Genomic DNA, 11,221 nt, shown 5'->3' with positions numbered 1-11,221 from the left:
CACTCTTTCATCTACATAAGATATACTCCTCCAGAGGTTAATAGATCAAACCGATATAAAATAACACGTTTAATAGGTATATATGTGTATCAACAGCCGTAAACACAGGAATGCAAGTTTAAAATGTAGCGTAACGGATCAAGTAAAGATCACCTGCATAGTTTTAAAGGAAATATGACTGAAGTGTCACAACCAGCTATTTCTCTATATCCTCAGACATAAAACGTTATTTCTTTCAGGAATTTGTTCTTTACATTTAAAAAAAAACACCCCAAAATTGTATGGAGGTAGAACACTTAACCATAGGCGTCGGACCTCACCCAAGGGAACTGCGATCCCCCGCGATCTCCCCCAAAATGACCTCTGGATAGGGAGATACCAACAAGACTTGCTTGTCACGTTGCAAGAGGCAAAGGAAATGTCATAGTTTTCAGCCATGGTTTTCTCAAAGCAGATGACAGGTTGGGTCTCATAGATTATTCCCCCTAGAACTGATGCAATGCAAGAGCCTCCTGCATCACACTGGAGGGGTGTGCTAGTACTCATGGAACAGATCCACCCTGCATTGTTTTGTTGGTATAAACAGGAATATTTTTGGGCAGGAACTCACAGGAACGGAGTTCCGGCTGGCTTCAGAGTTGGCCACGCCTACTACAGTCAAAACCTCTGCGTGCGTGGCTACAGAGGGAAGGCTTGGAGAGCGACCCCCCCCCCCAGCGACTCCAAGGCGGGTGGGCCAGAAAGGATTGGGGAGGCATTTAAATGCCTCCCAGTGCCTTCCCCGGCCTGTCCAAGGACCAGCTTGCCCAGGCTCCCTGCAGCTGCGGGGCGCCCAGACAAGCCAAGGGAAGGCATGGGGGTGTGACCTAATAGGCTAATGAGTTTCTGCTGTTGGGTGTGGCCTGTTATGCTAATGAGTTCCTGCTGGGCTTTTTCTACAAAAAAAGCCCTGGGTATAAATGATCGTTCGTAAAGCCTCTTCAAATTATGGGCTTCACATCTTGGTTAACTATAGTTTTGGTATTTAGATGTAATGCTTAGCCATGGTTAAGGAAGAGGACCTATGGTTAAGCCTTACGTGTGGATAAGACATTCGTAGTAATATATTTGGATATAATTCGGACATATATCTTTTGAAATTAATAATAAAGTTAGTGTTTCTTACCGCACACAAAATCCAATTTTTATCTATTTATTTTCCATATTTATATCCCATTTCATGACAGATGGTGTTTGGGATGATTTACAAAATTAATACATGAAACAACAAATGCCATCTTAGTACCATACTGCACATAGCATCAACCCGCTCAGCAAAGAGGAACTCCACTTAAACGGATGGACCTGCATAAAATGTGGGAGGCAGGATTTTTAGTATGCATTGAACAAAATAAAAAAAAACCCTTTAAAAAATGTAACATTTTGCCCATTCTAAGAAATATTGTGGCGGGAAACTCTTAGTTTTACAATTCACAAATTACTCAGTGAACAGACCTCAGCCTACGCTCTCATCAGTAGGAACTTAGGGGGTTGTTGTAGAATGGTCCTCCTGATGGGCTAAAACTCATTGAAGACAATGGGTTGCCTGCATTGAAATGTTAAATGGAATAGGAGTAAGACGCAGTGTACGTAATGTATCAGAGTCTAGCACATTTTTAGCCACTTTGCATTAGGTCACAAAGTATGGGCTCTTCCATGCTCTCATCTTACTCACTGGTAAGTTCCTGTTTCTTCCAGGTTAAATTGCAGGAAAATATGCTGGAAATAAATTTGTGTGATTTTGAGTCAACCATTAGAGGGAGCAAAACATGTGTTGGAACACACCCCCCCCCCCCCCCCCCCGAAACAGGAACTTACCAGCGATTAAAATGAGAATGCAGAAAAGCCCTATGTGTCTATGGTGGTACAGTGTTGCTCATTTGAATGCTCCCTTTTTTTTAAAAAAAAGTAACTCTCTGCACATAGCAAGCTAGCAAATAAAACAGAAAGATCAACTTGAACTTTTCTCCCAGATAGATTAACTTTCTACATACAGGGATATGGTGTGGGTTTAAAAATAAATAAATAACAAGGTGAACTTTCTGTCATGCATTCTAGTTTTTGCATTCTGAAGGCATATTTCTTGAGCTTAGGGGGCCCGTTTGAATTGGCTCTGTGTTATCACTAATAACTATCAAGTGGCAATATCAGGAGCAGGAGATACCTACGCTCAGTCATCAAGGTGTTAATGGAGACAGCCAGTTGGGAGACCCCAGGCACTGCTATGTAGATTACGTAGCTGGGGTGCTGAGCAGTTAAGTGAACCTACCCCCATTTTGCAAAAAAAAGAGAAAAATCTCATCTCAGTCAGGCTGAGCTTCTGAGACACTCGGAAGCAGCTTGTAGAGACGCCTCTCGGTTTCTCAGAATCGACAGAAGATTGGGGCCCTTACCAGCTGCTTGCATCAACCTTCAGAGGCACTTTAGGGTTGTCAGCCCATCTGGAGAAAAGCGTCTTTTCCCTTAATGTGTGAAAACGGGGAGTGGAAGCTTCTCACGGCATGGAGGTGAATAGTGTCGCCCGGTAAATAGCATTCATATTAAGTATCTGTTCAAGGGAGAAGACATCTTTCTCTGGGCGAGGTGGCAACCTTAGAGGCACTTGGATGCTTGCCGCTTCTGAAGCCCAGCATGATGTCTCACTTCGGTCCAGGTCAGGCACCACGTATGGGCTCGTTGTCATAAGAGAGAGGCTCACTGCTGGAGAGCACCTTTGTGGACCTCTGCACATGGCTCTGCAGAATTTACAAGCATGCTTTTTTTAGTGGCTGCACAGACGGGCAGCATAATTCCTGAACCAGTACATGAATACACACAAACACGCGAAGCTGCCTTATACTGAATCAGGTCATTGGTCTGTCTGGGTCAGGATAGACTACTCAGACTGGCAGCAGCTCTCCAGGGACTCGGGCCCAGGGTCTTGCACGTCACCTCCTAGCTGATCCCTTTAACTGGAGACACTGGGGATTGGACCTGGGAATTTCTTCATACCAAGCAGATGCTCTTCCACTAAACCACAAGCCTACCCAATAGTAGAACTGAAAAGCTAAGCTATCTTCTGCCCTGTCCTCCATTTATTTATTTATCTTTGCTGAAACGCACGTGAAGAGACTGTTCTGCATTCCAGCCTAGGGTCTTTCAACTACTGAGTTAGAGAAGTATCTCTGCCGTGTTGTTGTTTAAAAAATCTGTCATCTTCTTCTGGCCACAGAAGCATGGAGTAGGAACACCATAGGGATTCTTTGTTTGGTGAGGTGGTTAATCTGGAGAACTGGGTTTGATTCTTCACTCCTCCACATGCAGCCAACTGGGTGACCTTGGGTCAGTCACAGTTCTCTCAGAGCTGTTCTCTCAATAGCAGTTCTCTCAGGGCTCTCTCAGCCCCACCTACTCTACAGGGTGTCTGTTGTAGGGAGAGGAAGGGAAAGGAGATTGTAAGCTACTCTGAGATACCTAGTGAAGAGTGGGGTATAAATCCAATCTCCTCTTCCTCCTCCTCTTCAGTAAGCATGCCAGCTGTCTCTTTCAGACAAGGTGCCAATCTTGCTTACCACAGTAGCACAGCTGGGTAGACCAACTGGGGCTTGCGAGGCTGAGCAGTGCAATCACGATTAAGATCGTAGTCGTAACAGGAAAAATAGCTAAATGCACACACGTGTTTGGGTAGGTGTTCAGCTGACTTAAATCAGTGGTGCGGTTGTGCAGGGATGTTGTTGAGACTGGACAGAAGAGGGGATAAGGTACAATCTGATACTCCTTCAGAAGGAGGTTTCATGTGCCTGCAAATTGAAAATAGGCTCTTAGGGAGTCAGTCAAGCAATCATAACTGAGAAGGAAAAAAGGCCAAGTCTGAAGTTGAAGACAAAAATTGGACGGAGCAGTCTAGTAGATCTCTGACTGATTGCTGGAGGGAGATTGAGAAGGATCAGAGATGTCAAAGAAAGGAAGCTAGTGGTCAGAGTGCATGGGCTGTGGGTGGAAAAATATCCAGACTGAACCGAAGCAGATGTGGTTTGTTGCACTGATAACTGTCAGTTGACCCCTTTTGGTCAGATTGATTTCCATGAAAAGGTAGTGTGGTTCAAGCTGTGCCATCTTGACCCATCTCTTAATCCTAACTATGTGGGCTGCAGTTGCTCAGGAGTGAGAAAAAGGCACTTTGCTTCATTATTACTTCACATTTTCCAGAGCTCTTTCCTAATAGTGAAAATAAATTATGTGGGGAGTTAGGATATAAAGTAAACCCTGGTCATGTCCTTTGCTACTTCCTCTCCCTAAAATCAAAGTGAAATTTATCTTTTGCAGAATGCCGGTAGGCTTTTAAAGAAAACATTCACTTCTGTTGTTGGTTTTCTGATCTGCTTTTTTTAAAAAAAGTATTATTCCCTCAAGAAATAACCTTGTTTAAAACATTCCATGAATTAACTTTGTGTGTCGGAGGGGTCTGATTTCTTAGGAACTCCAAGCAGGGTAAGACACAAGGCAGATACGATTCATGTCTGTCGAGCTGAAATAACTGTACCTTCCCCTGTTATATAATTTTACGGCACACAGTCCCCATTTCACTGACAGGGTCCCCATTTCATGTGACCATTTTCAGAACACGCTAACTGAGTATTGTTAGGTCCATAAAACCAAGAGCATTTAGAAAATGTTGTTGTATGTACATGCCACCTTGAGGGAAGCACCAATCAGATTTTTGCCAGGGGCACCATCAATATTCTTGGGTCAGTTGCCTGACAAAAAAGGTAAAGGTTCCCTTGATCGAAAGCCAGTCGAATCCGACTCTAGGGTTGCGGTGCTCATCTCCGTTTCAAAGCCGAAAAGCCAGCGCTGTCCGAAAACATTTCTGTGGTCATGTGGCCGGCATGACTAAACACCAAGGCGCACGGAACGCTGTTCCCTTCCCACCAAAGTGGTCCCTATTTATCTACTTGCAATTTCTTGCTTTCAAACTGCTAGGTTGGCAGGAGCTGGAACTAGAGACGGGAGCTCTCTCCGTCATGCGGCACACTCGGGTCTCGAACTGCTGAACTATCGACCTTCCACAGCCTGCAGTTCAGCATCTTAACCACTTGAGCCACCGCAGCCTGACGTTACACAACTGTAAAAGCTTTCCATTTTAGTAACAACCTTTATGAAGCTCTGCAGACCTTCAAGTAAAAAAACCCTTCAGGTGTGGCGTTAAAATGGGCCAAGTCACCCTAAAAATAAAAAAATAAAATAACTTACTGGCTTTGAATGTTTAGATAAGAGAATGGTGCCGTTGCATATAATGGGACCTGTCTTCATGCTGAGTGAGGTTAAAGGATTGTGCTGTGTTAGCATGGCAGCTGTGTACCCATAAAAGTTAAAAATTTGGAAGTGAGATCCAGGTGCTGGTTGGGATTAAAGGCGGGTCCCAGGTCCGGACAAGGGGATCGCCGTTCCAACCTGTATGCAGTGAACAAAGGATCTCCCAGGGGCCAGTTGCGGGAGAAGTAAATATGGACCCCAAACTATACAACAGAGACATTGGCTAAAATCTCCTTCTCTCTTACGAACTGAATGGCACTGTGGATACTATGAAAGAGCAACTCGTGCATGTCTTTGTTTTCACTCCCCAAATAGCCTCCTCTTTCTAGAGAATCTATCACACTGGGGTTGCAGCAAGCCAAGAGAACAGTGATTTGGAGCTCCTGGTGGTCTTTGTGCGTGTCCTTTAATGTGCTCACTCCAGCCGTGTCGACGAACAAAATGGCTGAACAGTCTATAACGATGGCTTGCAGGTCGTTGTGTTTAGGGACTAGCCATGGAGTCTGCTCTCCCTGGCCTGGTCCCTTCTCAAGGCTTCGTTGACCTTTCCTCTTGGCCTTTTTCCTCTTGGCGATTTCCACAGCTGGATCCAGGCCTGTCCTTCTGTGGAGGCACTTCAGGAAAAAGTCCTTGTTTGCATAATAAAGCGGCGCTTCAAAGCGGAAGATTTTGACCTTTGGAATGGTCAGAAGGTTTTTGTATTCCCCGTCGTCTTCATAGAAGACAGTGTTCGCAATTCGGCCCAGTAGGGCAGCATGCGGAACCTGGGTGCGGCCAACAATGCACAGCATTGAGAAAACAACCCCCACCAGAAGTCCCATTTCAGTGCTGATGAGGGCAGAGGCCAGCATCGTCACGCACCACACGAGTGCATCGATTTTGTCTAGGCGGTAGCGCCGGGGGACGTCTTTGAATTTCCGAAGGGCTCCCCTTAGGCTGACGATGATAATGCAGGCCAAGATGCACTTCTGCAAGTTGTAAAAAAGGGGAGCAAAGAACAGCAGCACCAGTAGGACGACCACGGCACTTATGATGCTGGACACCTGGGTCTGGCATCCCGTCGACGATTTGACCAGACTTTTGGCCAGAGCTGCGCTGGTGGCGAAGCAGTGGAAGAAAGCCGGGATGATGTTGCAGAAGCCGATGGCGAACATTTCCTGATTGGCTCGGACCGTGTAAGCGTACTTCTTGGCGAACATTTCCGAGAGCGAAATGGTGAACGCAAAGCCAACGATGGCGAGAGGGAGGGCGTCGACGGCAACTCTCTGCATGAGGCTGACGTCGGGAACTCGGGGAGGGATAAATCCAGTCGGGATGGCGCCTGACACACTGGAGGCGTAGACTTCATTCAGTCGCCCGTAATGAGACACCAGCGTGGCCACCACAATCACCACTAGCTCGGTAGGAAGCGGGACCTTGAGCCGATGCTTGTATCTGTCCCCTAGCTCCTTGGCGGTGACCAGCACAGCAATGCAGATGGTGCTTGTAATGACATCGCAAAGGTTAGCCTGGGCAATGTTGCGAAAAATGTTAACCCAGGTGGTTATTAAGATCCCGTACCCCTGGGCACGCGGGATCTTGATCCCGATGAGATACTTCACTTGAGCTGTTAAAATGGTCACCGAAGCACCCGTAGCAAACCCATCCAGGACAGGCTCGGAGAGATACATCGACACAAAGCCCAAGCGGAAAAGTCCCATCAGAACCTGCAAAGAGAAAGCAAAAGAAATCACAGAAGATAATCAAGAAGTATATATATCAGACCTCACTTCAAGAAGTATATATATCAGACCTCACTTCTACATTATTGGCTACGGCAAGACTGACTATAGCGGCCTCATGGAAATCTCCCAAACCTCCTACTATTCAGAACTGGCGAAATAAATGTTGGGATCATTTTATAATGGATAAGATTGCAGATAAATATGAAGGGCAAGTGAATAGTCATATAGGATCTCATACCAAATTTGTGCGCAGGTGGTTCCCCTTGATCACGTATTTCGTGGAAAATGATCTACTACCCTCAAACCGTAATTATCTGGAATGGATACATTGTTGATTTACAGGTGTTTAGGCTGAGCTCTTATCATATAAGTTTTAGAAGTGAAAAGTAGATTAGACTGAGTACGGATACTGAGTTGAAATTGATTGAAAACACAATGTAATATATCTTTCACTATGCATGTTTGTATTGTTTTCATTAAATAAAACTTTGTTTTTTGTTGGGTTTTTTTAGCCCCCGGAGGGGATTTTTTATTGGGTTTTTTTAACACTACAAAAACTACAACAGAAAAAGGGAGGGGAAAAACTACATATAAAGGAGAAAGTAAAGAACCCACTACTGACTAAATAAAATTTTGAAGGTAAAAGAAAATGAGGGGAAAAAAGAGAGAAAGCAAGAGCAAGTGTAAGAGTAGAATGTGCCTTGCTTAACAACAAGAGGTTGCCTCTGACTTTGTGGGGATTTCTTTAAAAGAAAATCTTAATGTCTTCTAATGAAACTGTGAACTTAGGCAGATCATGAGAAGGGAGGGCAGGAAGGGTTGCATCAGTGCTGGGCCACGCCCCCAACGTTTCGGGGCGGAGTTCCCCCCAGGGCCCGAATCAGGCCTCCAAAGCGGGGGTTTCCCTGCCCCCCGCCCCCACTTGGCAGCCCTACTCACGATTCATGACTGGAAGCATCATGGCTTTTCCATGAGAGCCAATTTGGTGTAGTGGTTAGGAGCACGGACTCTAATCTGGGAGAGCCGGGTTTGATTCCTCACTCCTCCATGTGCAAACCACCTCTGTTCGTCTGTTGCCTTGAAAACCCTGTAGGTCGCCACAAGTTCCAAACTAAGGAGGCTTGGAGATGGGGAAAGACCTTGATATAGTCCCCCACTGAGCATGCTTACACATGCTCCTGAGCCAGTTTGGTGTACTGGTTAGGAATGCAGACTCTAATCTAGGAGAACTGGCTTTGAGTCCCTACTCCTCCACATGCAGCTGCTGGTGTGACCTTGGGTCAGTCACAGTTCTCTCAGAGCTGTTCTCTCAAGAGCAGTTCTCTCAGAGCTCTCTCAGCCCCACCACCCTCACAGGGTGTTTGTTGTGGGGAGAGGAAGGGAAGGAGATTGTAAGCCGCTCTGAGACTCCAAGTGAAGGGCGGGTTATAAATCCAGTTTCTTCTCTTCTTCTTCCCTTCCTCCCAGCAGTATCGTCTGACTCCAGGAAAGTTACCTGTGTGGATTAATATGTTACTGGTTTTTTAATAATTTTGTATTTTTACTTTTTAAGTTACTTCAGGCAGGAGAAGCGGCAGGTCAGTTTGATAAATCAATAATGGGCAGGTAGGTCAGGGCTGTTCCGAGGTGGGAGAAAGCGCCTTGCCTCTTCCATCGGTGCGGCTCCACTGGATGAAGAGAGAGGAGGGACAAGTTTTACCCACTTGTCTAGTGCATCCCTCTGAGCTCCAAAGCAATTAGTCTGTGTGGGTCCCTCAACCCCAAAGTCCAACATCAACTGCCCTGTGGCTGCCCGGAAAGCGAGTTGGGTCCAGGGAACCTGGATCCGACTTATTAATCGTAATTGACATGTAATTTAGCCCAAAGCCCTTTAATATTTAATATTGCCATGTATTTTAATGTTAATATTTTATATTTGTTTTTATGTTTGTTTGTTTTTACCTTATTGGTTTTAATGTTGTCAGTCGCTAAGAGACCCTTTGAGTGAGTGGCGACTAAAAAGAATCTAATAAATAAGTATCAGGGATGAAGATGTTAGGTAGGCATTTAGGCTTGAGGGAGGAAGAGAGCATGGTTTCTTACCATGTAGAAGCTCTGCAGAAGCAAAGCTGCGTGTGAATAGGCCTCTTGCCTCTTCTGTTCCTTTCCTCTCACTGCTATTTGTTAAGCTTAGGGCTGCCAGCTATGGGTTGGGAAATTCCTGGAGATTGGGTGGGCAGAGGCTAGGGAGGGTGAGGCTTGGGGTGGGGAGGGGCCTCGGCAAGGTATAATGCCATAGAGGCTACCCTCTGAAGTGTCCATTTTCTCCAGGGGAACTGATCTCTGTAGCATGGAGATCAGATGTGATCTCCAGCCACCACCTGGAGGTTGGCCACTGTGTAGCCTGGGCATCAGCTGTAATATCAGGAGTTCTCCAGCCACTACCTAGAGGTTGGCAACCCTAGTTAGCCTTCTGCATTGTTTCATAAATAACCAGGGCTCTTTTTGTAGAAAAAGCCCAGCAGGAACCCATTAGCATAATAGGCCACACCCAACAGCAGGAACTCATTAGCATATTAGGCCACACCCCTGACAGCACAGCTCATTAGCATATTAGGCCGCACCCCCATGTTACCAGAAGTGTGGTTATCCAGCCACACCCACCTTTTGCTTGTTATTCTGTTTACCTTGTTTGTTGTCAAAACCCAGGGCTTTTTTGTAGCAGGAACTCCTTTGCATGTTAGGCCACACCCCCCAATGTAGCCAATCCTAATGAGTTTCTGCTGTTGGGTGTGGCTTATTATGCTAATTTTTGATGAGTCCTGCTGGGTGTGGCCAACTTGGGAGCCAGCCGGAACTCCGTTCCTGTGCGTTCTTGCCCAAAAATAGCCCTGTAAATAGCAATAAATTGCCGTTCTTTCATTGGTTTCCCTTTAAGCAAAAGCTAGGCTCCCTGCAGGAAATGTGTATTCTCGTAGAGTGGACAAGGACCATTACCTGATAAACTCCAGCCAAGAAGGTCAGTGCCGTAGCTACTCCAATGGCGTAGCATTCTTTCCCACATTCAGTACTCACAGAGCCGAGGGTAACGTTGTAAACTGTAACATTCAAATGGCCTCTGCTGTAGGTGGCTTCCTGAGGATCGTCGTTGAGGTCAAACCCTGCCAAGAGCAGTTCTCTGTCCACGACTTGTCCAACCATTAAGCTTAATAAGCTGAAAATTCCAACCGAAACATGTCGGGAGGTACCCATGAGGAAGTAGATAATGTTGGCAAAGAAGGAAGTGTAAAGGCTATAAATTGGCTTCAGGCCCGCTAGCAGAGAGTAGGCTATTGCTTGGGGTACCAAAATGATCCCAATGACGAGGCCAGACATAACGTCCCCCCAGATATATTCTTTACAGTTGTATTTGGGAAGCCATCGTAACACAGGGAAGAAGTCCATGACTGACTTTTTCATTCTCCTCATGGAGCAAGTGCAGTTTTTTCTGAGTTGGCTTTTCATCATGTCCATTTTTCGAATCCGGACTGGAGGCTTTCTTTCCATAAGAAAACGGAAAGGAGACCCGTTCTCTGTCCTCACAATCTCTGTTTCCTTCTCCATTCTGTGCCCGTCTCAATCAGTTCCTGTGACATAAAGAGATTACTGTTTGAATTGGCTTGATCCCCTTTCATGGTTCTTGCACTCAAACCCAACAGTTCAACATAAGTTTCATTTGAAAATGCATTACTGTTATTCATTTGATTTGCACCCTACTCCATCTCAGAGATTGGGGGTGCTGAAAGAAATTTAAACTTTAAAAATGGAGAGAGAGGACACCAATGAGATGGCAGTTTCTTAACTATTCTACGACATCAGGAGGGGCAACCTTGTGAAATAATCCTGTATTTTCGTCTTCGACGTTTTATTTTTACAATAATGTATTGTAAAGTTTGTAAGCAGCATTTTCTAATTGGCGGCTATGCACAGTAGCAGTTTATCTGAGCTGTAAAGCATAATGAGGCCAGGCTTCGATGGCCTGGGCTAGCCCAATCTCGTCAGATCTCAGAAGCTGAGCAGCCCAGGTTAGTACTTGGGTGTGGATGCCAGCCTCCAGGTGGGGACCTGGGCATGCCCCAGAATTACAGCTTATCTCCAGACTACAGAGATCAGAGGTGTCGAACTCATGTGTTATGAGGGCTGGA

At 45.7% G+C, this 11,221-nt stretch overlaps 2 protein-coding genes across 2 annotated transcripts in view; one reads left to right on the top strand and one right to left on the bottom strand.

Moving 5' to 3' along the window:
- Positions 1-11,221, top strand: part of LOC107115655 (alpha-L-iduronidase-like) — a gene marked incomplete at its 3' end in the record, with an annotated part of 53,026 nt that overhangs the window by 9,707 nt on the left and 32,098 nt on the right. The window lies entirely within an intron of this gene.
- On the bottom strand, positions 5,538-10,640 carry SLC26A1 (solute carrier family 26 (anion exchanger), member 1). The gene is made up of 2 exons (XM_015417411.1): positions 10,035-10,640; positions 5,538-7,040 (listed from the first exon to the last, which is right to left on the bottom strand). The coding sequence occupies exons 1-2, from the start codon at positions 10,638-10,640 to the stop codon at positions 5,538-5,540; spliced, it is 2,109 nt and encodes a 702-aa protein (XP_015272897.1).

This window comes from Gekko japonicus, unplaced genomic scaffold, assembly GCF_001447785.1.
Source record: "Gekko japonicus isolate JY-2015 unplaced genomic scaffold, Gekko_japonicus_V1.1 scaffold2598, whole genome shotgun sequence".
Lineage (NCBI taxonomy): Eukaryota > Metazoa > Chordata > Lepidosauria > Squamata > Gekkonidae > Gekko > Gekko japonicus.
The sequence above is the reverse complement of the archived record's forward strand: the minus strand, read 5'-3'. Positions and strand labels throughout refer to the sequence as shown.